At 49.4% G+C, this 27,482-nt stretch overlaps 1 protein-coding gene across 1 annotated transcript in view; it reads left to right on the top strand.

Moving 5' to 3' along the window:
• LOC118844850 (STAM binding protein) overlaps positions 1-25,923 on the top strand; it is a 28,826-nt gene extending 2,903 nt beyond the window's left edge. The window contains exons 2-10 of the mRNA XM_036752850.1: positions 2,667-2,884; positions 13,079-13,154; positions 13,638-13,733; positions 14,991-15,348; positions 18,656-18,780; positions 19,501-19,638; positions 23,517-23,629; positions 24,115-24,214; positions 24,785-25,923. Of these exons, the coding sequence (XP_036608745.1) occupies positions 2,682-2,884; positions 13,079-13,154; positions 13,638-13,733; positions 14,991-15,348; positions 18,656-18,780; positions 19,501-19,638; positions 23,517-23,629; positions 24,115-24,214; positions 24,785-24,841 (1,266 nt within the window). The 5' untranslated portion in view covers positions 2,667-2,681 and the 3' untranslated portion in view covers positions 24,842-25,923. The remainder of the gene's footprint in view (positions 1-2,666; positions 2,885-13,078; positions 13,155-13,637; positions 13,734-14,990; positions 15,349-18,655; positions 18,781-19,500; positions 19,639-23,516; positions 23,630-24,114; positions 24,215-24,784) is intronic.
• The last annotated feature ends 1,559 nt before the right edge of the window (positions 25,924-27,482 follow it).

Here is a 27,482-nt window from a genome sequence, read left to right as displayed (position 1 = left end):
AGCACAGATTTCTTCTCTGTCCTTGCTCGGGTCTAACCACTTTTTATTACTTCATCTTGAATCCTGTTTCTCCTTTCTCTTATGACACACAGGAACTAAACTGAAGTGCAGAGTAGAACGTGATGATTATCATTATTATCACTGGGGAGACTTCAGAGATAATATTGCAACCCTGTCCAATTTGTTCTGTCTTCCATCTTTTTGGTGTTCTCCTTCCACAGGATCATAGGCTTACAGCTAGGTGGGCCTTTAGAGATCTCTTAGTTTAGCTCATTTTGTAGGTGAGGAAACCAAGACTCAGAGGTAAAATGACTTACCTGAAGGGACACACATAATAAATACCAGGCCAGATTTGAACCCAGGCCCTTTGACTCCAATCTTTACAGTATGTATATAGCACTGCCCAAGTTTCATCTGTAAACGACCTTAGACCCTCCACCAGACTCTGCCCGCATGGTTATTTCTAAGCACTTGAACAAATTCCAAGTGATTTGTTTCATTGAAAAACACATTTGAAATTAGAGTGACTTTCACTGAATCATAGCACTAAGCCTTGAAGGAACCTTAAGAGACATCTAGTCCAATGCCCTCCCTACTCCCAGCCAGTGCCCCTACAGTTGGACTAGTGACCCTTCCTGGAGGACTTAGGAACTAGCTAGCAGAAGAAGTTTGGAATTTGGAAATAGCTGCATGAAATCAGTCAGAGTGTGAAAGATGAAGAAGAGATGAGGGTGACTAGAATGGGGAGTGCCAGTCCATTGAAGGCTTTGAATGCCAGGGTGAGAAATGAGGCCATTGTAAATCTTTAACAGAGCAAGCCGGTGGATAGAATAGTTTAACTTATTGGCATTTCCATCTAGTCTCAAGAGCCAACCACCTTCAATAGGGAATTTCAAATATAATCCCAAAGGCGTATGGTGACTTCAGTATTCAATCCTGAAGACTGGGTATCATAATCTTTGCAGTGATATCTTGAGATTCTCTGTCAAACCTAGTTAGAGCCTGAGGCAAAGGACAGTGCATTCCAAGATGATTACCTGCCCTTTTGCTCTTCTGAGGTTACTTAACAGAGAAAAGCTTGCCTGAAATCTTATTTTCAAGTCTGAGATTCCTTGCTGTGCTAAGATGAGTGATGCTGGTTTAATGGAAGGAGTGGACAGAGGAATAAGAAGACAAAATCAGAGCTGCTTCTTCTGCTTACCCCTCTGCCCAAATTTCCAGAATCAACCACAGAAAAACCCAGCTTCCAGCAGACTAAATAAAATGGCTTAAGCTTCCCAAATGAGGAGTGCCTGGGGAAATTGGACACTGTTCCTGACCTGCAGATCAGGGAAGGGGGTGAGCCCTGTGATGGTTAAGGAAGGGGAATGGGGGAAGTGAAACTTGGTTGGAACCACCTTCTTTCTCCTTATGCCTGGGTCAGGTGTCCCTTCCTACTTCTTCCCCTTCAGTGGGAGATTCCTGCTTTTCTGACCACAGCATCTCACAGTGGAGGCCCTTGTAGACACCATCCAGACCAAGCCCCATCTGAACACTACACTCTTAGCACACGTGACAAGGGTCATGTTGCCTGGCCACACATCACTTCAGGACAGCCCTAAGTGTCAGAAAGTACCTCCTTGCCTGAAGCCTAAATCACCCTTCCTGAAACTCTCCCCATTGACTCAGCTTCTCAGCTCCCTGGGGCCAAGAAGAACGAGCCAGACCCTCTTCCACATGACAGGCCCCTAAATATCTGAAGGCTGCTATCATCCTCCCTTTCCCTTTCCCTGGTTCCCTTATCCATGTTCTTCCTAATGGTGATGATTGGTCCTCGTCAGGCTTTGATATCTGCTTATGGACAAGAAGATAGGAAGGACTGATACTTGTCTGCCGTAGAGAAGGCGAGCTGAACATTGGTTCTGAAAAAGATCTGAGGATTTTAGTGGACAGCCAGTTTGGTCGGAGTCATCAATGTGATACAGCAGCCACAGAGGCAAGACCATCCTAGGCTGAATCAGTAGGAACATTGTTCAGAGTGAGGAACTGACGACTGTGACTCCCCCCTGTGCCCTGCCCTGGCCAGACCATGCTTGGGGTGACCCTGACAGACCAAAGTGCTTCTAGGGGAGGTCAGCCCACTGGGACGACACCCAAGAGACCCTGAGAGGACTGGCCAGATGGGGACTGGGGCAGCTCTCTGGAAGCTTTTGAAGAGCTGTTATGTCAAGGCAGTAGCCTTGTTCTGCCTAATTCCTCAAAGATCAGCTGAGGGAAGTTTCAGGGAGAGACATTTGGCATAACAGCCCCTCCCTGCCATGGGTAGGGGTCCCATGAAATAATCATTGTAAAGTGCCTGTCCCAGGGCCTGGCAAGGAGTGGGTGCTATAGAAATGTTAGCTATTCTTATGGTAGTGATGGTGGTACTGGTGGTTATCAATGTAAGGAAAGACTTCTAGCCATTGAATCTGCTCAGAATGGCAATGGGCTTCCTTGGGAGCCTCCCAAGAAGAATTCAGGCCGGGGCTGGATGCCACCAGGGACAATGGAGAAGGGATTCTTTGGCAGGCCCAGGCGGGACTAGTGGCCCTCAGGGAGTGTTCCCCCTCTGGGGAGTCTGTGATTGTGAGGGTGAGCGAGGTGGGTAAAGCCTCTAAGGACTACTTGCTTTCTCTTTCCTGCTCCAGAACATCCTGGCCCTGATGCCTGACCACGGGGATGTGAGCCTCCCCCCTGACGAGAGGGTCAGAGCCCTCATCCAGGTAGGCAGTGCAGTGGAGGTCAGCGAAGATGTTCCCCCCCGCCGGTACTTTCGTTCTGGAGTGGAGATCATGCGCATGGCGTCCATTTACTCCGAGGAAGGCAACATTGAGCATGCCTTCATCCTCTACAACAAATACATCACGTAAGAACACCTTTCCTTCACCTTCCCCGGCCCACCCCGGGGGTCTGGGCTCCAACCTCAGGGGTATTCATTTCCTCATGATCACTGTCACCGGATAGCCCATTTTGCAATACGAATGTGTCCTGTTTGCAGTGGGTCCTCTTCCTTTCTAATTGGTATTACTGTGGAATTTCATCAGTTGAATTTCATGTATCAGTAGCATCCATTGATCAATCAATTAATGAACATTTATTAAGCACCTGCCATGTGCCAGCACCTTCTTGGGTGCTGGAGATACCAAGACACAAATTGTCCCTGCCCTCGAGCCCTCCAGGAGCCTTCAAGGGTAGGGAGAGAGTGGAGAGAAAGACATCACCAGCTTGGAGGCTAAAGAGGCCTGAGACGAGAGGTGGCCCCTGAGCAGAGTATTGAAAGAGACCAGGGATTGAGAAAAGGCAGAACTGAGGAAGGACTGACAGGACAAATGCTCAAAGGTGGGAAATGAAGTTAGCATGTGTGAGAAGTAGCAAGAATGACAGAATAACTGCATTGTAGAGGTCACAAATGAAGATAGGCTGGGGCCAGGTGGCCAAACAAACACAAGCGTTGTTGCTTCATCCTAGAGGTGAGAAGGAGCCCCTGTAACTGCTGAGTCCTGGGGTCTCATGGATAGAGCTGAGTTTTAAGAAGAATACCTTGGCAGGTGGGGATGTGGGGGAGGCATAGGGTCTGGACAGGCTTGAAGCAAGGAGAGCCCTTAGGAGACTATTCCTGGAGCCTAGGCATGAGGCTGTGAGGCCTGGACTAGGGTGATGGCTGGCTGAGTGCAGAAAAGGGGGTGTGCTGGAAAGACATTTGGAGGTACAGCCCCATGGCCTAACACTGGGGTGGTGGGCAGGCTGCTGGGTTCGTCCATTGACAAGGGCTTTTTACATGATCATTCTGGGACTGAAGCTAGGCCTGGGCTTCCAGCCAAGATTTGCAGGAGCCCAAATTCTCCTTGCTTTGAGGCTGAGTGGATTGGACAGGCATGAGCTCTCTTGCCGAGTTGTTGGGAAGATTCTAGATTTAGAGTTAGAAATGGTTTTAGAGATCTGGTTTCCACCCCTTTCATCTGACAGATGAAGAAACCAAGGCCCAGAAAGGTAGGAAGTGGGGATAGGATGGGATTTGGCTCCAGATCTCCAATTCTCCAACCAGGTTTCCTGCCTCTGGTCAAGCCTAGGGGTTTTCTCAGAATCCTGGTTTTAAATAATTGAAGGAAAGGTTCAGTTCTAGTTAGAGGCTAGGGAAAAGGAAGCAGTGTTCTTTTCCCCCATCCAGGTTCACAGAGCCCCTGAAATCTCTCCGTGGTCCTCTTTGGCATCTGTGGCCCTCAGATGAAGGACCCCAGCTCTAAAGACTTGCCCGTTTTTCTGGCAGATAACTTCCTATATCCTTTAGCTCAGTCCCAGCGTTGCTTATGGGCAATGTACATGGCATATCCTGAAGACAGCGTTTACACTTAAGGAGCATACCATCTCAGGGTGAGACGTCATCCAGGGAGAAATGCAGTATTGTTTGTGGGAGAAATGAATAATAATAACATGGAAGAGAAGGCAGTGAGGTGTCATAGAGACAGCCTGAGACTGAACCAGAAGAGATCTGGGGTCAGTGCTGCTTCCAACACTCTCTAAGTCTCAGTTTCCCTATCTGTGAAAGGGGGACAATAATAACCTGTACTACCTCCCTTATGGACTTTTTTCATGGGGAACAAATGAGATCCTAGATGCAACATGTTTTTCAAAACTCAAAGTGCTCTATAATTCCAAATATTATTAAGGAAATTAGCCTTCCAAATCAGGAAGGAAAAAATTCTGCTGTGTCTCACTGCCCTACTTTTCCTCTTCTGTCCTTATGTTTTGGCCCTTCTCTGTGGGCACCTACCCATTGGCCTAAAGGCAGCCTTCTTCTGAAGGTCAACTCCATCTGACTTCTCTCTTTTCTAGGAGGAACTCTCTTTCTCCCAGTGGCTTGGGGAGTCAAGCAATACTTTAAAATCTCTGGGAAGAGGCTTACCAAGGGCTCTGCAATGCAAATAACTGAACGAGGTTTCCACCCAGGGACCCAGGAACTGGTTTTTCTTACAATTAGGCCAATCACAGTATTTTGGCAGAATTGGTTTTCTTGGTTTTCTTTGTAATACTACCCACTCCCTTTTATGCATTTAAAAACATCATTCCAAGAAGGGTTTGATGAGCTTCCCCAGAGTGACAGTTCTGGGCCCAAGAGCTCCAGCACACAACAAAGGCAAAGAGCTCTGCCCAGAAAATGTTTGTTTGGGATTTGTTGGGTTTGGGGTTTGGATTTTTTTTGCCACGGAGCCTTGACCTGATGGTGTTATCTTGCATCCTCTAAGAGGGAAGCTACCCGTGGCTATTATGGCTGTGTGGTGGCACCCTTCCCATACTATCACCACTACCAACACACACACATACATATACATACACACACACACACACACTCACACAGCTGTCTCAGCTTGTCTTTACTATATTTTGATCACATTTCAATATAGTTGGTTTTCTTTGTAACTCTATGTATTTTATTTTGGACATTTAGAAACATTATTATGACCAGAGATCCACAGATCCATCTCACAAAAAAAAGCTTAGAAACCTCAATTCTGGGTACAGATTCTTCCCAGAAAGAGGCCACCAGATAGAACCTCTTTAGGGATACCTTTCCTTCCCAAGTCAGGTTCATTTGCATTTCTGGAGGGCAGACCTGCCCCTGCTAGGGAGCCAGGGGCTGGGAGAACCAGAGCGGCTTAGCAGCTGCTGAGGCCTCCAGCAGGCCGTCCTAGTGAGCTCAGTGGGAGTCCTGGCTTCCCTGCTGCTCGGTGAGCTCCTCACAGGCAGGGAGCCGGACTTCAGCTCCTCATTTGTCTGAAAGCCCGGAGCCATATAGTGCTAAAGAATGTGGATCGATGTTTTCTGGGCAGTGTGGATATGAGAAGGGGTGACAGGGCCAGAGTGGCTCCCCTCCCCCACATGGGGCTCCTGCCCTAGAATCAGGCCCGATGGGCATCCCGTGAGTACTGCCAGCAAGATCACCAGGACATTTACTTCACTGTAGAAATTCTGAATATTTCTGAATGTGATCATTCACACTTTTCTAATGCTTTTAGGTTTACAAAGCACACTGCTCACAGCAGCCTGGGGAGGTGGGAGTCAATTCAGTTCAGTAAACATTTATTAAGCACTTACTGTGTGCCAGACACTGTGCTAATCACTGAGGCTACAAATAAGAAAATGAAAGGTAGTACCTGTCCTCAAGGAGCTTTCAGTCTAATGGGGGAAGACAACATATAGAAGAAAGCTGGAAAGGGAGGGGCACCAAGGTATGTGGCATGGGGCATCATGTTCCATGGATCCAAAGCAAGCAGAACTGTGGATGGGAAGTGGAGAGGGAGCTGGAGAGTTCAGATCGCAGCCCTCTCTAAAGGAAGGCTGAGTTAGAGTCAACTGAGTGATCACCAAGCATTTTTTAAGCACTCACTATATGCCAGGCCCTGGATTAAGCTCTGAGAATACAAAGAAAGGCAAAAAACCAGCCCCAGCTTTCAAGGAGTATGTGCTCTAATGGGGGAAATAAGCCTGAAAATAATTGGGTACATACCTGATGTCTATAGAGCAGGTAGGCAGTCATCTCAAAGGGAAAGGTAGGTGGAGGTGGGGAGAGGGAGAAAAGCCTACGATAGAAGGTGGGATTAAAGCTAACCCTTGAAGGAAGCTGGGGAATAGACAAGGGAAATGGGGTTCAGCTGACTAGTCATTTGTCTGAGTTCTTACAGATAGAGGCAAGCATTATTAACCACCTACTGTGTGCTCGTCACTGTGATAGGTGCAGGGAATAAAACAAAAATAAGAGTCTCCCTGCTCTAATGGGGCTCAAGCTGTAGTGGCAGCCTCCCTCCTAGAGAGCCCCAGGGCTAGGCCTTGGTCAGGGTGTCAAGGAGATGGACCCCCTGTCCTCAGGTCCAGTGCTCTTTCTACTGCTCTTCATGGATATGACTGGGAGCTGTGGGGAATGCACCCGAGGTTTCCTTGCAGTTGGTGTACCAGGACCCTGCCTCTGCTTACCACCCAAGCCTCACCAACTGACCAAAGCCAGAGCTCTTAACCTAGGGTCCAGAGTCCATAGGTTAGTTTCAGACAGTGAAGAACTTGATGGGGAGGGGGGGATACCACACCCTTACCTCTATTTTTACTAACCTTTGGTCTCCTTTGTAATCCTCAGCATTTTATTTTATGCATTTAAAGCATGATTGTGAGAGGGGCCCCCAGCTTAGCCAGACTGACTGCTAAGGGGTCCAGGACCCAAAGAAGGTAACAAAGGCTTGCTTGGAGAGTCTGAGCTACTTCAATGAGAGGTTGGCAGCAGATGTCAGCTAGATGAGACTCCCCCAGCCTGGAGCCAGCAGTTTCCCAGAAGCCCCCCTCCCCTTCTTCTAGGAATGTGCTGCCTTTTGTAGACCCAAGTTTAGGGAAGGATCCCTAGCTGGATAAATTCAGTGCATTTTTCCCTGATTAACACGAGCAGTAGCCACTCCTGCTGTGGACACTTTCAAAGCTTTTTATGGGCATTGGTTGAGCTTACAGGGAAGGGATCTGTGGCAGTTCCTCTCTGGGCCCTGAGGGCCTCTTACAACCAAATCCTCTTAATCAAAACGTGCCGGTAGTTCTGCTGCCCTGCCGGCTCCTGTCCTCCCCTTCCCATCTGCAGTGGAGGGAGGGATGCCCCGTGGCCTCTGGGCTGGAGGCACCTTTGTGCTGACTTTGATGAATCTCTTTTTTCTTTGACATGTTTGCCCTCCCTGGGCCCCAGTCAGACGTGACCCTGCCTCTCTGTACACATCTGGGCTGCAGCTGTTGAGTACCTGCTGAAGTACTAATGTGAACCTTGTGGTGGGGGCGGGTGGGAGGCTGATTCTTGGAGTTCTCTATTTCCTGGCCCATGAAGCTGCCCATGTAGAAAGCTTTCGTGATGGCTTAGCAGGTGGAGTCCTGCACTAGGCATCAGGAGATGGGAGGTGGAAGGGACCTCAGTGACCACTCAGTGAGAGACCTCAGTCCAACCATCTAGCAAAAGAATCCCAACTGTATTGTCTGCTTGGAGATCTCTGTGGAGGGGGAAGCTGCTGCCTCCCACTACCAGTCTTGGCTTTGCCATTGACAAGTTATATAACTGTGAGCAATTGACTTCCCCTCCCCTGAGCCTCAGTTTCCCAGATCTGTGGGATGAAGTGGTTGGATCAGGTGATCTCTGATGCCCCTCCCCTCTAAATCTGTGAATCTCTGGGAGCTAAAACTCGTTGTTGGTCAGTCATATCTGACTCAAAAGATGCAGAAGGGCTTTGCCATTTCCTTCCTCAGTAGTAGGTGGGGGTTAAGTGACGGTCCCAGAGTCACAGAGCTAGTATCGCATGTCTGAGCTTGCATTTGAACTCTGGTCTTTCTGACTCCAAGCCTAGTGCTCTGTCCCTTGCACCACTTGGCTGCCCTGAAGACTCTTGGCTATTTTCCCATTAACAGCTGACTCTTCTAGTGGCCTTGGGCAAGTCACTCCCTTGCCATCACCACGTCAAAACTGTTTTCTCTTTGTAACTTTACTGTTCCCCCTCTTCCAAATGTCCCTCGTTAGAGTCTAAGTGCCTTGAAAGTAGGAACAATATTGTCTTTTGGTTTTATTTCTCCAAGGCTCAGCACAGTTCCTGGCACATGGGAGGAAGGCCAGGACCATATTGAAAGATTTATTAATTAATGCTGGAAACACTTTGTGGTCTTCTGATTTGTGTTTTAGGGGCTGAAGAGAGGCCAGAGACACAATCATTCCCCTCAAGGAAATTATCCTTTGGTTGCCCAAATGCCAGAAGGCTTTGCTGAGCATGATATAGAGGGGTGTGTGTATGTACATGTGTACACACATGCATACATATTTATGTAGGTAGTGACTGCTTTGCCGATTCCAACACCCTGCCCAGGGCACTGATGCCCCAGAAGCTGTCTGGGCCTCTCTTTATTGTTAGCACAGCCAGGCAGGCAAACCTCTTACAGCCTCAGCTTCTTAAAGGCAAGGACAGGGTCCCAGTCTAGGTTCATAGGGCTTGGTTTCTCCAAGGCTTTTGCAGCAGAGATCCTGGCTGTAAGCCTTTGAGGTCTGGTCCCAGACATGGATGAACTGCATGGCTTCAAGCCAGAGATCTTTGCTAAATTCAGGCTTCCTGGCTGTGTCAGCTGTGAGCTGACCACATTTTCAGCCACAACAATTCTCAAAGAACATCTCCTAAGTGGGAGAGGGCTTGTGTTCTGTTGGGGGAGGGAGCTGTCTGATTCGTCTCCATCACATCACGCTTCTGCCCTGAGAAATCACAGATCCTCCAGTATCTTTGCCTGGCAGGATCACAGACCTGGAGGTGGAAGGGACCTCACAGGCCATCTAATGTAACCCCCTCATTTTACAGAAATGGGAAGTGAGTTGTCCAAGTGTCTAAGATAGGATTTGAACTCAGGTGGCTGGACTGCTTTGCACATAGTAGGCACTTATTTCCATCCCTGTCCAAGGGACTGTTTCAAGTGGAATTGAAATAACCTCTAGACTTGTTCAGATGGGGATTAAGGTTCTTCCAGAGCTTTGGCAGACCCTGGGGGTGGGCGAGAATCCGCATCCCTTTGGCTGCTCCTTGTTGGGTGCCTGCTGCAGTGATCGAGCTGGAAGATCTCATAGTGTCAAGGTCACGTCTCTACCTTCCAGGCCCTCAGGCCACTCCCTCTGCCAGCAGCCCACTTCATCATTTTCCCTGTGAATCTTCATCCTTATCCTAACTTCTGGTGTTCTCCCAGTGACTTCTCTAAGACCACTCAGAGACCTTCCATTGTCCCTCTGTGCTCGCTCAGTGTTTGCCCACACAGTAGCTCCTGCCTCCCCAGCCTCACTGCTCCTGGGCTCTTTAAAGCCCCTCTTACCCTCCCTTACATGCCTGCAGGCTCCTTCGCTTCTGATCATCCTCCTTCTGCCATAGTGATCTCCATAACCCAAATGCCTTCAGCAGGTCTCCTTTGCTCACTAGATAAAGTCCAAGCTCCCAAGACTGGCATTCAAGGTCCTTTACCCTCTGACTCTGGCTTGCCTTTATAGCCCTATCTCACATTCCCTTCCTTTACCTGTGCCACGCTAGAGTGAAACTGGATTGTTTGCTGTTCTCTGAACACGCCCTGCACTTTGTCACCTCCACCTCTGAACCTTTGCTTAAGCTGTTCCCTACTCCAAGACTGCCCTCCTTCCATTTTGGCTTCGGGATATCCTCATTGTCCCCTAAGGCTCAGGTCAAAAGCCCTGTCAGATCCAGGAAGCCTTCTCTGCTTCCCCAAGTCTGAAAGGATCAATTTCTTCCTTATCCAACCTCAGAGCACTTTACAATCTCCTGAGCTGCTAATCTCATTTGTAGCACATTTATCTGCCCCAGCTAGGTGTTAGTTACTTTCCTTGAGGACAGAGATTGTCTTTATCTTTGTGTCTACCCCAGGTCCTAGCACTGTGCACAATGCCTGGTGAGTGAAGGAGTGATCTGGTAGGGCAGATGGGTGGTATGCACTGTGACCTGTGACAGTAGAAGAGAGTGTAGCCTACCCCAGAGGCTCCGGGAGTAGGGAAGACAGGAGATGCTCCAGTCAGAGCAGAGGGAGCTCGTTCTCAGGTACAAGATTCCTGGAGAGCTTCCAGGAGGTGGCAGTATGGAAAGATAGGATTCTGGAAGATGATGGCAAAGCAGGAGCAGAGGTGGGGGAGGGACTGTTAGGGAAGCCATAAGGACTGTTCAGTTTGTCTGGAGGATGCACTTCCTCATCAGCTGGTCAGTGACAGGTACCCTGAGCCCAAAGCCTTTGTGCACTGTTGGTGTTCTTGAGGGATACAGAACAGTGTAGCAGAGTACTCCCCACAGAGCATTGGGTTCCAAGTCAAGCACCCCACCTCCACCTGGCACGTGACCTTGGCCACTCATTCGCCTTCTGAGGGCCTCTGCTAGTGGTTTTTATCAGTGGCGTGTGTTAGCCATTCTGTTGAGGTCACAAGGAGAAAGTGAAAATGCTGTGCAGGCCTTCCTACAGGCCTCAGACACAGGAAGGAGTCCCTGGTCTTAAGGAGCTCTCATCTTATAGGGGAGAACCCTCAAAAAGAAGCTGGGGGGATGGGACAGTACCTAGCACACAGGCATGAGGAAGTCTCTCAGGAGAGAAATGGTGAGGTGTCTAGCTTGGCCCCCCTTCTTAAATTGTTTTGGGAGGAGCTCTCAGATGTCCACCCTCCACCCCCTCCAATCAGAGGAAGGGACATGTGAGTTTCAGAAATTATTTGATCCTTCAGGATGCTGAGTTTCTAGAGACCAGGAGAGCAGCAAAGTGGGAAGTGATGAGGTGTCTGCCTGGGCCTACTCCTTAAGTGGTCTGCCTTGGGACAGCTGGATAGGTGGTATTGTGGTTAGAGTTGCTGGCCTGGAGTCAGGAAGACCTGAGTGCAAATGTGACCCCACACACATACTAGCTGTGTAACCTTGGGTAATTCACTTAACCTCTGTTTCCTTATCTGTAAAATGGGGATAATAATTACACCTACCTTCTAGGACTGTTGTAAGGACCAAATGAGATCATTGTAAAGCGCTTGGCACATAGTAGGCACTTTATAAATGATAGCTATCACCATTTTCATCATCATTGTTATGAAATGGAGGTTGTAGAAAGAGCCCTCTGATGTCTCTCCTCTCCAGTCAGAGGCAAGGAGGGGCCTGAGGGGCAGGAAGCAGTGGGCGGTGGGTCCTGTTACTGTCTCCATTGTACAGATGAAGAAACTGAGGCAGATGGAGATCAAGTGTCTGAGACTACATTTGAGCTCAGGTCTTTCTGACTCTAGGTCTAGCTTGCTTCCCTTGGCACCACCTAAGTGCCTAGAGTATCTCCCATTTCCTGCATATGTATCTTGTACATACATAGCTGTTTGCTTGCCTCGCCATTCGATTGTGAGCTCTTTGAGGACAGGGACCAAATTTTTCCCTTTCTTTGGAGAAGCAGCAGCTGCCACAGTAAGAGGAAAGGTCAGCGGGCAAGGGCACCCAGGCTGGCAAGCTGACCCAGTCTCTGCTCCCAAGGTGACAGGCAGGAACCTTTGCTCCTTGCCTGCTCTGCAATTCTGGACTGGCTCCTCCCACCCCATCCCTCTCCTGCCTGTACTCCTGAGGATGGGGTGAAGGCTGGCCAGCCCAACCAGCCTACATTGGCTCTGGGATTTCAGGGCCGTGGCAGTTCATGCTCCAGCTGTTTGTTTTGGCCTCTGCTTCTGTTTATTTGGATTCAGTCCTATTAAAAGTAATCCCCATTCTGAGGTCCTCTAACATGTCTGTTAACTGCTGGAGGCAGACTTCCATGTGGTACAAAATTGAGACCTTTATTGAACATTTCAAAGTTAGTCCGTCATAATCGCTTCCTGATGCCTGGAGTAAATAGATCTTCCAAAAGCTGGTACTTGATTGAAGCTGAGGAGGCTCCATTAGTGCCTTCACTTCCATTGGAGGAGAGCTGAAAGGAGGGAGGATTTAACCTTTTGGTCTCTGGCCTCTTTTGTTTCTCAAGAAAGAGAAACTGGCTTTGAAGAGCACACGACCTATTTATTCTTAATACTCCTTCCAGCCTCCAGGGTTGAACCCCGGGTTGAAACAACACAAAGAGCAGTGTGTTGTGTAGGCCACAGATGCCCCTGAAGGAGCAAGAAGCCTATGTAAGGCCACTATTGCAGTGCAGAACTATTTCCTGAAAAATCCCTTCTGCCAATTAGTTCTCCCATTCAGAAATGCATCTCTTTGCGTAGTTCAGAAACCTTTTGCTTGGAGGCAAAAGTACTACAATTGGACAGGCTTGAGTCTGGCTTCTTCAGAACAGGCTGGCCTGGGCTGGTGGGCCGTGCCTCCTTGCTCATCTGTCCTGGCCCTAAGGAGAGCCCTTTGGCACAGAGGCATTGCTGAGGTGGGCCTTCACCTGCCACCTGCTTGCATGTCTCTTCTCTTGCCCACCAGTGTCAATGCTGACTGACCATGCTGGGCCCATAGAGACTGGAGGCACATCAGGTCCTGGTCCTTGTGTCTTCTTCCTGGAGGCGTAATCAGTCCACTCTGTTATCTCATAGGCTTTTTCTTGAGAAGCTGCCAAAGCACAGAGACTACAAGACAGCGGTCAGCCCTGAAAAGAAAGAAACTGTGAAGGTGAGCTCACTCACTGGTGCAGAGCCCCCAGTGCTGCCCTCCCTATGAAAGGCTCCCACCTGGCTTTGGCAGAGCAGGGCCTGCCTTGGCTGGTTTATCCTGCCGCAGCCAGCCAGGACCAAGCCATTCTTTTGTTTGGTGTCTTTTATTTTTTCATTGCCTAGATTTCCCCTGTGTCACTCTACCTCCCCTCCTCAAGAGCCATCCCTCATAGCAAAGAAGTTTAAAAAGAAAAAAAGGAGGAAGAAGGAAAAAAATGGAGGACTGATCAGAATTATGACAAGACCTGAGGTCCCCATCCCAGTGGGCTTCCCAGCTCTACAGAGGAGCTGGGGGAGAGGCCTGTCTGATTGCTTTTTTGGAGTCTTAGTCATTTCTCTGTCCTTTCTTTAATTCACCGTTAACACTGTGCACTTCCACCCCCCCCCCAATGAGACAAGATGAGAAGGCCCCTTAACATCTCATCTCTTTGTTGTGTCCCAGAAACTAAAAGAGATCGCATTTCCCAAGGCAGAAGAGTTGAAGAAGGAACTGTTGAAGAGATATACCAAAGAATATGTGGAATACAATGGGAGAAAGGTCAGTGTGTCCTAAGACAGAAGGGAGCCCTTGGCAGCCACCTGTGCTGATTTCTTGGGATGACAGACTAGCCTGGCCTACTGCCTCCTCCTTCCACCAGGTGGCTGCTACATGGCAGTCATCACAATAGCTCACACATCTCGATAGCACTTTAAGGTTTGCAAACACTTTTCATCTGTTATCTTATTTGATCTCCACAACAACCCTGGCAGGGAGTTGACCCCATTATTTCCATTTTGTACATAAGGAAACTGAGGCAGGCAGAGGATAAGTAGCTTGCTCAGGATCACAGTACCAGTAATTATCTAAGGCTGGATTTGAACCCAAGTCTTCCTGATTCAAAGTCTGGCACAACCCCACTCTATGTTATGGAAAAGGTCTTGGAGTTTGTGGTGGTATTCCAGTGGTTGTTTGGACACTGGGAGGCAATCATGTCTCTGAGTCGGCTTCTTTGATTGTAAAAAAGGAGGCCAGGAATATTTGTGCTACCTATTTCCAAGGTGTGTGTGGATGGCAAAATGCTGAAATAGGGAATAAATACCCACAAGAAACGCAATAGTAATTCAGAGAAACAGAGGGATGGAGTCATCTGAACTGTGCAGTGAGCCTTGGATTAGCAGGGGGAGGGCTTCCCCCAGAGGACCAACAGCATGATGGGCTCAAAAACCCAAACAGAGAAGGGGGCAGCTGTTAGTGTTAGGAAGCTCTGGCTGGGTGTCCAGCCCTCTGTGAAGTGTTAGAGACACCAAGAAAGGGACAAGCAGTTCCTTCCCTCAAAGAGCTTCCATTCCAGTGGGCATACACAAAAGATACAAAGTGAAGAGAAGGTGGAGGAAGGCCTGGGAGACTCCCCCCAAGGCAAAGGTGTGGAGGGGAGAGATGGATTGTAGTGGGCAGGGGAACAACGAGGCTCTGCCACCGTGGCTAAATCATCGAGTAAAGGAGGGGAGAAGAGTGTGAAAATGCTGGCCAGGCTGGAGCCAAATTGTGAAGAGCTTTAAATGTCCCCCAAAACTAGAAGTCATAGGGAGCCATGGAAACTCATTGAGAAGGGGATGGCATGGTCAGAAACATGCTTTAGGAAAATCTGATAGATGGCGAGTGTAATGGGAGAAATGAGGAGGACCAAGGAGGTGGGGGGAGGTGAGGGGTGTGTGGTGGTGAGGGGGTGGAGGCACAGGGGAAGGCTCATCTAGCTGTAGCCAAGTGTTTCTGACTCACTCCAGTGTGAGCTCAAATCACTTTCTTTCCTTGCAGAAGAAAGAAACAGAAGAGTTCGCTCGAAAGTTGGCTATCCAGCAGCAGCTGGAAGAGGAACGACAAAGGGTAGCCCAGCAGAAGCAGCAGCAGGCAGAACAGGAACAGTTTCATGCCTTTGAAGAAATGATCCGTCGGCAGGAGCTGGAGAAGGAGCGGCTCCGGATAGTGCAGGAGTTTGGGAAGCCGGATACAGGTCCTGAGATTCCAGGTGGTCCCCTGGTGCCTGGGGTAGAGAGGCCCCCGACGGACGTGTTCCCTGCAGCTCCTGGCCTCCCAAGCCCTGGGCCCGGGCCAGCCAAGCCCCCAGTGGTGGACAGGTCCTTGAAGCCTGGAGCTCTGAGCAGTCCAGAACATAGTGAGTCTCTCTGTTGGTTCTTTCACTGACCTTTGTGGTAGAGCCTGGGTGTGTGTCAGCAAAGGAGCTACCACAAGAGGTGCCAGGTTAGAAATGTCCCCAGTCTCTCTGGAGAAGAAGATTGGTTACAGAAACCACTTGAAAAATTCCAGCGGCTTGTTGCTGCCCCTCTTGTACTGCACACTAGTCATTGTGGCCAGGAGGTCATTGGAAAACGGGGCGTATACTCTAGGCCACATGGAAGTAGGTAACCCAATTGTTTTCCAGCTAGTCTCAGCATCCTTGACATGAGAGCCAGCACTATTGGGGAATAGCCTAAAGGTTATGGAGGGATTCAAGTTTTTCTCACTATATCCATCATCCTTTTCAAAGGAAACTGCATGTCCTAGGTGCTACCCTAGCTCCATCCTAACTGCTTTAGCTTTTTTGGTAAGGCCAAGGGATTGTTTTCTCCCTGAAAGTACTTTTGACCCCTCAGGGCCTCAGCCAAAGTAGACATTCTGGGCATTTAGGTCAGGAAAACAGCTCACAGCCTCCTTCCATTTCTGACCCTCCAGTGCTGGCCTCAGTGACTCTCCTTGTTGCATGGTGGTTACAGGACCTGAGAAAGTGAAGAAAAGAACAGACAGAAATCACGGGTGTGCCACTGCCATGGAAGCAGGATTTGGTGGAAACCCCCCTCTAAGCTATCGTTTAAGGAAATCCAAGGGAATTCACACTGAGTCAGGTGTCCAGGAGCCCCAATTAAGGAAGCATTGATGACGAATTACAGAAAGATGCTCAGGAAAGGGGAGCCTAGAGAAACTCTTCATTCCAAATGCCCCAACTGTCCAGCGTTTGGGCTGCCTTAGGGTCTGTTTCTCATGCTCTCATTGTGTGGACTTCTGTTCATTTGCATTTTACAGAAATTCACATATTTATGGAAAAAATGCAAGGAGCAGCAAGATTTCCCTTTTCAGCCTTGGCTGCTGACTCCTGTGTTTTGACTGTTTCAGGCTAATGGCCAGCTGACTCTGAGTTTACTCTTGTAGGGATCATCCCTGGCTTGCGTAAGGGTAATAAGGACTGCTGTGGGTGGCTGCTTTACAGAGGACCCTTCAGTGCTGTGATGTACTTGCCATAACTATTATCTTCTCCATTTTTTGGATGAGAAAGCTGAGGTTCAGAAACCCTAAGTTATGTGTCCAGGGGCACACAGCAAGAGAGTGAGGGTGGAAGGTGGGAGGAATTCGCCACGAGCATTTGCATAGAACATTACTAGATGCAGAACTCCTGACAAATGGCATCTCCCCTGGTCCTCAGATACCCCTGGGATGGAGAGGCTGTTATTATCCCCCTTTTACAGTTGAGGAAACTAAGGCTGTGAGGGGTTAAGTGACTTGCCCAGGGTCACTTAGACAGTGAGTGTCTGAGGCCAGGTTCACACGCAGATCTTCCTGATGTCCCAGTCCTGCACTCTTTGCGCTGCATCACTTCCTCTACAGATACCTGCCAGGCACCTTCTGGGCACCAGCTTTGTGCCGGGTGCTGGAGATACAAAGAAGAAGCAGACAGTCCCTCCCCTGGAGGAGTTTGCAGTCTAGTCCCAGCAACAAAACTTGTAGGCATCAAGAGGTAGCAAGTGCTGAATGAGCGATGAAAGCAGGTCTGGGGCGAAGAGTTGGCAGACAGGCAACGTGAACCCACTAGGCCTTGGGGGAAGCAGCCAAGGTAGCCAGACAGGGAGGAGAGCGGGGAAAGGGGAGGAGGAAGAGGAGGCTGAGCCATTGCAGGCGGCTTCTCAGGCCGAGGCCCCCTCGTTGTGTGATTTGTGAGAGCTGCGGCATCTCTTATTTTCCGTAGTTTTAAGTGTACCATTTTGTTCTTTGGGGTTCCAGGGATACAAAAGAGAGACAAGCAAACTTAAAACATGGACCTCTTTAAACATCTGTAAATCAGAAATAGGCAGGGTGATCATAAGGCAGCAGATGGATCAGAACCAAGTGAAAGCCAAATCTCATCAAAAACATTTCCTAGAGTGGCTATCCCCACCCATTTCCTCCCCAGCAATACTTCCATCACCCCAAATCCCCCTGGAACTGACTCCCCTGGGAAATTCTCTTCAGAGCCTGAGACTCGACCAGTCTTGGAATCTTGAGTTTAAATTAATACAGCCCCAACCTCCTGAATGCCTTCAGCCTTTGATGCGCTGTCTGACCGATCTGTGCCCTTCTGTGTTCTAACTTAAACTGGAACTCCCCAAAATAACTAAATCAGGAGATAGGTATGCCACAGGGACATGCGGAGGGACCATCCCTTTCACTAGTGTTTAAACCTTAGCAATAATGGAAAAGAAAAGTAAATAAGAATGTAACTGTTCAGCAAAATGAGGCCAACCTGGTTTGGATTGGGGGATGCTGGGCAGCTGGACTCTTTTCCCATTGATACAAGTAGCTAAATTCTTGGTTAGTATCGAGTGATAAAACAGACCTCTGGTTTCAGTCTCTGTTATCTTGGAGCCCGTGGACAAGGAGTGGAAAGAAGAAGTTTCAGTAGCGAGCTTCCCCTTTGAGTAACCTTTGCTTTTACAAGGCAGAGCCCAGCTTGGGGCGTTGGTAATACAGCCAACATGGCACAGCCCTCCGAACATCCTAGGCTTGTGTAATATCAATTAAGTTGGGACTTTTTTACTGTTTTAGAATGATAAATCAATTAAGTGTCTTTGATTGAGCCTTACTAGGTGCAAAGCCCCAGGCCCAAACCCCTATCTACTAGGTGCTAAGCCTATGTGGGTGTGAAGCCCTCAGGGTCCTAAGGGACCAGAGCTGGGACCAGAGCCAATAGTAGGAGTCTGAGTTCTGGTTGCTCAGATGACGTCTGATGATGTCTAAAGAGTGTATAAAAAGAGAGAACAGAGCTATTTGTGAGAGCCTCTCACTCCTGGAGTAGTGTTGATGTGGGACTCTAGGCAGCCGCTCTAAGAGCCTTCTGGCCTGTCAACCCAGATGTTGATGGTTTCTTGGTAACTATGAATTGTATTTGGTCTGTTTATAATGTATGTTTGTAATTTGTTTATATTTGCTCTGAAGTTCAGGGTGCTGGCTTTCCCCCCTGAACTAAGTGAATGATATTTGTATGTTGGATTGAAATAAGATTATTAACCCCTTAACGTTGCTTTCCTTAGTAAAGCAGATCAAAAGAACCTGTGCTGGCAGCATTCTTGTTGTTGGGCTTGTGTTGGTCTTTCACCCCCACCACCACAGCAGCTGCTAGCCGAGTTGTTGCAACAGCTTGTCGCCTCTGACCTTGCCCCTCTTACCTTTCACAGTGCCTACAATAAATGGACTTCGCCACATGGTGGTGCCCCAGATGCTCTGCCCTCAATTTCTCCAGTTGGCTGATGCCAACACTGTCCGTGGCGTGGAGACATGTGGAATCCTCTGTGGGAAGCTGGTAAAGTAAAGTCCTCCCAGGCTTCCCCTCAGCATTGGCCCTTTTCCAGGGGTCTGAGGGAAGGGACCTCAGGGGTCACCCAATCCAACCTATGGCCTACCAAAGATCTGATTGTGAGGGCCCCCTGCCTCTGCTTACAGACCTAGAGCATGGTGATACACATAAAGAATACCAAAGAGTGTGTATTGCTTTTTTGGGTACTGTACAAGAGTGATGCTTTGCACCTGATGGGGAACAAAAGTGTAAAGATGGCAGGTGCCCAGGGCATGTTGGGCATGGGCACCATGTACGAGAAGGTCTTCCTTCTCTGGGCCTCCGTGAACTGGGGGATTAGATCAGGGCTCTTAACCTGGAGTCCATGAACTTGTTTTTAAAAAATATTTTGATAGCTGTATTTCAATATATTTGGTTCCTTTTGTAATCCAATGTATTCTGTTGTGTGCATTTAAAAACATTGTTCTGAGAAGGAATCCAGAGAGGGCCAAAACACAAAAAATGTTAACTCCCAGGCCAGATGATCTTGTAGGTCTCGTCTAGCTTTAATAGTCTAGGGGCTGGCCAATTTACCTGGACCACAGGGTCTATGCTGGGGCACTGAGGGAGACGAAGTGGAGATGGGGATCAGGACCACCAGGCCAGGTCCAGATCACCCCTGCGAGGCCTCCAGCTCTACCATGCTTGGATGATCGCAATCGTATCTTCTTCCATCCCCTCTGACAGATGAAGAATGAATTTACCATCACCCACGTCCTCATCCCCAAGCAGAGTTCAGGACCTGATTACTGCAACACAGAGAATGAGGAAGAGTTGTTCCTCATCCAGGATCAGCAAGGCCTCATCACCCTGGGCTGGATACACGTAAGTGCCTGCAGCCTAGCTACCCTGCCCATTGGCAGATGCTCATGCTTCTTTCTTTTTCCATGTTCTGCCAATGTAGGGGCACGCATGCCCACCCAGGCTCCACCTGCCTGGGAGCTGGGGCTTGCTGGAGTATCGCAGTCCTTCTCTCCCTGGGAGTGTGACATTAGGGGATTCCTCAAGAACTGTATTCAGAAACTGGGAGGTAGCAGGAGGGCCGAAACACTGGCTAAGTAGGGCCATCAAAGGGCACTAAGAACCACATCAGTGACACTGAGCCAAAGTCACCTCAGAGCGAGGGACCCCTCTTGATGTCACAGGTGGTCCTGAGGCGTGCAGACACTGACCTGGCACCATGATGTAGCTTCTCTGTGGCTCTTCCTTGCTTTGTCCTCTCTGGGGGGGTCATTACATGGCCACATAAAGGTGGTGGCGTTTTGGGATGCCACCTCCACATGGTCTGAGCAGGCTGTTCATCCACTTCCAGGTTCATATGTAACTCCTTCCTCCAGGGTTGTCCCAGCCCCTCTTTGTCACAAACAATATCCTGCTTCTCCTATAATGTGGGCCTCCAGCCTCCTTCCCATGGCCTCCCTTCCTCCATTCCAGTTGTTTGTCCCCACAGCCCTGAGTGCAAATTCTTCCCTCCTGCTCCCTCCTCTGTGTGGCATGTGGTATCATAGGAAGGGCACTAGAATTGGAGGCTGCAGAGACCTGGGTTCAAATCCCACCCTGCTCTAGAAACATGGGCAAGTCTGCCAACAGGCACATATCAAGCACCTGCTCTGGGCATTGTGAAACAAAGAATAAAGCATTCCTGGCTTTAAGGAGTTGGGGTGCTCTCAGGGTTGTGCACATACTAGCACAAAAGAAATTCAGGATGACTGGGGGGAGAGGCAGCCCCACAGCTTAGGATGGTTTTTGTGATTCTCCTCACTCTTCTGGCAGGGGAATGCAGCGCCACATGGGTTCCTTTCATCCCTTCCATGTGGCACTCCCTCAGGTTCTGTCCTTGGCCGCCCTCCCCTTTGCTCATGTCATTCTCTCCTGTTGTGATCTCATCGATTTCCGGGTTTGAATTGTCCATCATCATTAATGATGCTTAGATTTTGACCTCTGCCCTTGGGCTCTCTCCATTCCCACCGCCACCCCTGTGTCCTGCTGGCACCTCAGACTCAGTGGCCTCGAGTGGAACTCCCTGCGTCACGTGCCTTCTCGCTGCTGTGGGGAACATGCCACTGTTCTGCCAGACAGACAGTCTCAACATTTTTCTGGATCTTTGAACTTCCTTCCTCTGACGCTTTTGATTCTTCACCTCACTGTTTCTTGCACATGGCCCTTTCTTTCCAGACCCATAGCTGCCCTCCTGGCAGAGCAGCCTTTTCTTAATTCATACCCAAGCTACTGCAACAGCCTCTTTCCTGTGTTTTCTGCCTTCAGTCTCTCTCCTCCTCTAAGCATTTGGCACTCTGCTGCCAGATGAACCATAAGAGAATGACAAAACTGGCTGTGCACTCAGAAACATCCTGGGGCTCCTCACTGCCAGCTGCTGCGCAGGGGCCCTCATGACCTATGTTGCCAGCCTTCTCTCTTACTGTTCTCTCCATGAACCCTGTAGTCTACCACACTTGGCCTCTGGGTGATCTCTGATGTGGCCTTCCTATCACCACTTGAGGTGGGCAGGTGGGAGCTGAGAACAGCCATGAGTCAGAGTGCTGAGGTGTCCTTAGGGATGGACTCCCAGCTCCCCAGAGGGAAGCCCCCTCTGTAGCCAGCATCCCCCCCCAGGGCACTGGCCTCTTTATCCAGCCCAGGTGCCCTTTCTGAAGTCCCAGCTGCCTCATCTGCTCCCCTGGGACCATCCTTCCCCTTGCTCCTGTTTCTGATGTCCTCATGTCTGTCCATCTTCCTGCCATCTGTGCTGGCTCAGCTCAGGATGCAGCCTGTGTTTGAATCCTGGCCTTCCTCCCCTTTGGGACTACTGGCTAATCCTGCTCCTTCGCACATATTCCCATGGTCCAGCATAGGTGAGGATGGCTCTTTGTAGCCAGAGGTCCTCACTTCCACCCTCCCAGCTCTCAGACACTCCTCATGGGCCTGACCCATCCCTCCTACAAAAACCCCATCCTTCACTTGGCATGTACTAGCTTTCTCTGTCAAGTCAAGCCTTCCTAGGAATATGTGGGTACCCTACACCCCAGGGGGTGATTTCCTCATTTAAAAGCCTCTGTATCCAGCACTTTGGAGACTGCTGAGGAAAGCCTGGAAAAGGGGTTGGAAGTGATACCCGAAGAGGACATGAGGCCCTCCAGGGCATTTTCCTTCATCCCTGCTTGTTTTCTGTACAGCCACAGATTGTGCTTTGAGGAAAGTCTATAAGAAGGCTGAGAGCGTTCTTTTTTTCCCTTTTAAAAATCTTTGCATTGCTCTCTTTTGTTTTATACAACCTTTATTGGGCATCTAGTTGTGGCCAGGCCTGGAGTCTGGAAGACTTGAGTTTAAATTTGACCTCAGATACTCACTAGCTGGGTGACCCTGGGAAAGTCACTTAACTTCTTCCTGCCTCATCTGTAAAATGGAGATGATAAAGCACCTGCCTCCCAGAGTTCTTGCGAGAATCTAATGAGATGATGATTGTAAATCTCTTAGCCCAGGGCCTGGCACAGAATAAACACCATACAAATGTTAGCTGTTATCACTCTTAGCATTATTATTATTCTTAATTTCCAAATGTGTCCTTTCCCTTACACATTGAACCTTCTCCTGTAACAAAGACTAAAAAAGAAAAGTGGGACCCATTCTTTGTATGATCTTCAGACCGACGTCTCTTTTTCTCTTCCCTCCCTCCCTGATCTCATTCACAGGCAGGCTTAGAATTCTGCTGATGTTGATAGGCCCTTCCCACCTTCTCATCCAGAAATCTTCTCTGAAGGGGCTCCCCACTGTTTCTTCTTGACATGATCAGTGCTTAATGACACCCAGAATCTCCAAGGCAGAAGGAGAGCCCTCCTTGAGACCATCTGGTTCACCCTCCCCCTGAATAAGAATCCCCTTTGTCCTGATTTCTGCACTTGAAGCCCAGCTGAAATCCCTCCTCCAAACAACGTACCTTCCAAGGCTTGAAGCTTTCACCCTTGCCCCCTCTCTCCGTCTCCCCTTCCCTGCCACAACAGTCACTAGGACAGTGATGAACTTTCAGTACTGAGCAGAAAAGATGGCAGAAAATTCTCAATCAGGTAACTCCTTTTAACTCCAGACTTGAAGTGAGCCCCTACCTATGGAATCCTTCCTTAGTAGTGTCCTTCTGCCTGGGGCTCATGAATAACTTTTAGGCACCTTTCTTCCCAGGGTCCCCCCTCCCACCCCTCCTCCCTCCCTCCCACCCTGTCTAGACCAGCGTTAGCTTCATCTTCTCTCTCTGGTGTTCTAGATCTTTGGCATATGCCCTCATCCAGTGATAAGGGAGCTCCTCCATTTCCTTCTAGGCCTCTAAGACAAGGTGTCTGGCCAGTGGAGCCTGGCTTATCCGCTCAGGTGGCTGACTCTTCATTTGCTGCAGAGGCCAGGTCAGAGAACTCATGAGCTTCCCAGGACATCTCAGTTCTAAAAGAAGCTTCTCTGGGGTTTGAGGATTTTCTTCTTTCTTTTCACATGGCTTAGTACACATTACACAAAAAGTATTCACCTTCTTAAAGGCTCATTTATCAAAGTAGGTGTATAGAAGTGATAGTCCACTTTTGAAGGAAGCCAAGTATCTAGCCAGTTGCCAAAAGCCATGTTTGGCTCTTCCTCCATCAGCCAACCTCAGTGACCAACATATCTCTCCTTGGGAGCCCTGGCTCACTGGTCTTTGTCTGCCTTTGTCTCTCTGCTCACAGACTCACCCCACACAGACGGCTTTCCTCTCCAGCGTGGACCTGCATACACACTGCTCATATCAGATGATGCTACCAGAGTCAATTGCCATTGTCTGCTCCCCCAAGTTTCAGGAGTGAGTAAATGAGATTGGGCTCTGGGCTCTGAAAGGGCCCACTGTCCCTCTGGACTGCCAGTAGGTTCCATCCTGTAGCATGTCTTTTAGCTCTGTCCGTGAATATTGAGGTGTCATAATGAAGCCCCTTTGGGGAAGTTTTCCTAGCTCTGCATGCCCCAGAGGTCATTTCATAGACAACAGTTTGGAGGCTTAGCCAAAGGAAAGCCAGAAAAGGGGCTGGAAGAGGACCAGGGACCCCCCAGAGCATCTTGGGCACCCCATCATCCTTTCTTCCTACAGGGTTTGCTCTTGGTTTGGCTTCTCTGAGAAAGGTCTGTTTGGGTGGGTGAAAAAGGGGCCCTATGGCTCTAGCTTTGCCCCATTTTGCCAAGAGTGAGCTGAGTGGAGTGGGTACAGAGTGGTACCAGAGCCGGGGAGCAAGGAGATGATGGGGTGTGTCCAGGCAGTTGGGGTTCCCCCGTGACCCTCTTGTCTCATTTCAGAACAGGATTCTTTAAGCTGACGGACCATGGACTGGAGGAGATTTCTTCCTGCCGCCAAAAAGGATTTCATCCACACTGCAAGGATCCTCCTCTCTTCTGTGTGCGTATGGGAGCTGAGTGAAACAGGGCTGGGGCTCAGCGAGGAGTGAGAGGACAGGCCGACTAGCTTTGTCTGCAGCCCCCTTCCCCTGGGTGGTGAAGCAGCATCACTGATGTCTGGGGGGACAACCCTCTGCCGCTAGACCGGCTCAGGAGCCAGGCTGGTGGGAGACAACCCTCCACCCCTAGACAAGCTCAGAGGCCAGGCTGGTGGGGGATGACCCTCCACCCCTAGACTGGCTCAGGGTCAGGGTGGGTGCACATGGTACTCAAACCCTTTGAGGCAGTTGGAATTTCCCAGCTTGACAGGGTGGCTTCCCTGCCACATTGGCATAGAGCCATTCTAAAACCAGCAAATCCGAAAGAGCTCCTGAGAAGGGCTGAGAAGGCTGTCTTCAGCTCTCCTTCCTCCCTCAGGGCCCGGCTGCCTGGGACCCCTGGGTAAGCTCAGAGCTGAGAGCAGCCTCTGGTTCTAAGGTGCCTGGACCCAAGCTCTGTCTCTGTGCCTACAACAGGTGCCTGGGCCTGCTGCTTTCCAGGGTTTTGAGGCTTGTGCTTTCTTCCCTTGTAGACCTGCAGTCATGTGACCGTTGTGGACCGAGCAGTCACCATCACTGACCTTCGATGAAATGTTGGCCTTAACACCTTCCAGTTACTGTAAAAGAGCTCTCCATGTACTGTAGCCCCTTCTCTTTGTCCTCCAGAAATGCTTGGGAGCTTCAGAGGGAAGTTTGTCTTTAGGTTTCGGGCGTTTTCTAACTGAAAGAGGAATCTGACATCAGCCGAGGGAGAACTGGCTGTTCAGTATTCCTAGGTGAAAGAGAAATAATGGAACGTGATTCGAGGTGGGGTTTGATTTCGTTTTTCCCTGACAGTACTAATCTAACTTCTCGGGCTGTCTCCAACTTAGTTCTCCTCCTTCTCTCTGTGCTCACCGGGTGATCTGTTCCCAGTTGAACAGACTGAGGGCATTTGTATGGGCAGAACTGTGTTGACCCGTTTGAGGCATCTGTGATTTGTGAAGGGGTTAAACATGTGGACACTTTAAAGTGTGATACTGTGCCCCATGTCAGGGAGGCGCTTCCTTTGAGGAGATTGCTTCCCTGCCCAGACTGGCCCTGACCAGGGCGAGGACAGAGAAATCTGACCAGGTGGATCAAGGGAGCACAAACTAGCCCACACCCTGGCTTTGCGTGGCCGGCCGGAGATGTTTTTGTTCTTATTTAACAAATGGTTCCAAAGAGGGTTGTTTTTCCCCTAAAATAAAGTGATAAATAAGCTCAGCCATTACCTTCTGCTCTAGAGTGAGCAGCTAGAGCAGAGCATGTTTGCTGTTAGGAGTGAAGATTCGGGCTTGGGCCTGGGAGAGAGGACATTTGTCCTCTCTCACTTCCCCCCGCCATGCCTTTTCTTCTATTTTCTCCTGAGCCAGAAAGTCTTTTCTAAGGTAGAAGAGAGGTACCCTTTCCCCGGGACATGGAGACTTTATTGTCTCCAGGAACCCTTCTGTTTGTTGGTTTGTTGTGCCCATTAAGCAAGATTCAGCCTTTGGACTAGAATGCCGCCTTATACCGCCTCATGCCCCAGCCATCTCTGTGGTCACGTTTCCTTGGCTTTTTCTTTCTTGACCCATATTGTATCCCAAGTAAGGGGTAGTTTGGAGCTGCTGGTGATTTTTTGTCCTTTTCTAAAAAGACAAAGTTTTATTTATGCCTTTGGTCTTCATGTTAGTTTTTTCTGGGACTACTGCTCCCCCAACTCTGCTTCTCTGGAATGGAGCTTTCCCTTGTATCAAAGAAAGAGCTAATTAAAAACATGCGTACAGCGCACTCAGCTCATTCTGCCTCAGTGGTTGCCCACCTCTCTGCTAAGAGGAGGGAGGCCGAGTACCATCACTGGGTGTGGCCTTGCTTGGTTGGTTTGGGTTTTGGTTACTGTGGCTTCCTTCCACCGATCTTTCATTTACATTGTTGTTAGTCATTGTATATATTGTTATTTTAGTTCTGCTTCTTTCACTGTGCATCATTTCATACAAAGCTTCCAACTTCTCTGAAGTATTGGTATTTTTCATTTCTTCCAATCCAATAGTATTCTATGACTTTCATGCGCCAGTTTGTTCAGCCATCCCCCGCTGTTGGTGGGTACTCCTTTCGCTTACAGCTCTATGCTACCACAGAAAGCACTGCTTATGATAGCCTAGCTTACAGGGGCCTCGAGTGTGGCTCTTTGACAGAATCCACACTTCACAGAGCAAACCCCCTTCATGAAAGCCTTCGTTTTCTACAACACAGAGAGCTTTCCTCTTCATCTCTGACCTCCTTGAGGGGTCTCTGCCCAGTGGTGGGGTCGCTGCCTCGAAGACTCTGAGCAGTTTCCTCTGCTGTTTTGACTTGCTTGTCCAAGATGCTTGGGCCAGCCCAAGGGTATTGGGCCCTGCAACCCCACAGCCCTGGGGTGTCGGCGGGCCTGCCCCCCTCCCCACAGCCTCTCCAGCATCGACTGTTGCCATTTCTGCCATTTTTGCCAGTGTTTATTGTAAGCCCACAATTGTGTCTTGTCCGACCTGTCACAACAGCCTCCTGACCAGACTGCCCTGCTCAGATGCTGTCAGTGGTTCCTTACTGCCCATGAAATTCAACCTCAGCACCTCACTGGCCTCCCTTCAAGGCCTCACTGATGAGGCCATGGCTTGCACTTCCAGCCTTACCGGCTCTGATCAAGCATACGTGCTGGGGACCCTGTACCTCAGCCAAACTCTGGATCATGTCTCAGACCCACCCCCAACTTTTCCCTCCCTTCTGTGCCTTTGCTTCTGCTAGGCTCTGCCCCAGAATATTCTTTGTTGTATTAGACCCACCCTTCAAGGCCTAGCTGCAAAGTCAACTCCTCCTGGAAGCCTTCCCTGAAGAGGCCCCTCCCTGACTCTAGGTGGGACCTCGAACATTGACAGAGATGACATTCTGACTGCTCCAGTCCTGTACTTATTTCCTGAGGCCAGGGAATCTGCCTGGGGATCCCTCCCAGGCTAATGCATCCCCTGCTTCATGAAGAGAGGTTTGTTGAATGAGTTAATAAATGACCATGAGGGTGAGAAGGCAGCTGGGGAGGGGCATGTCAGAATGGATTCTTCCTTCTCCCCTTCCTCCTCCCTAGCCCCTCAGGGTTAGGAAGTGTTACCTAGGGTGAGGGAAGATGCAAAAGAACAATCCTAACTCTGTTTGCTTCCCATTATTCTCCATCCTCCTCCATATTGATTCAATGTGCACTTA

This window comes from Trichosurus vulpecula, chromosome 3 (genome assembly GCF_011100635.1).
Source record: "Trichosurus vulpecula isolate mTriVul1 chromosome 3, mTriVul1.pri, whole genome shotgun sequence".
Classification (NCBI taxonomy): Eukaryota; Metazoa; Chordata; class Mammalia; order Diprotodontia; family Phalangeridae; genus Trichosurus; species Trichosurus vulpecula.
The sequence above is the reverse complement of the archived record's forward strand: the minus strand, read 5'-3'. Positions and strand labels throughout refer to the sequence as shown.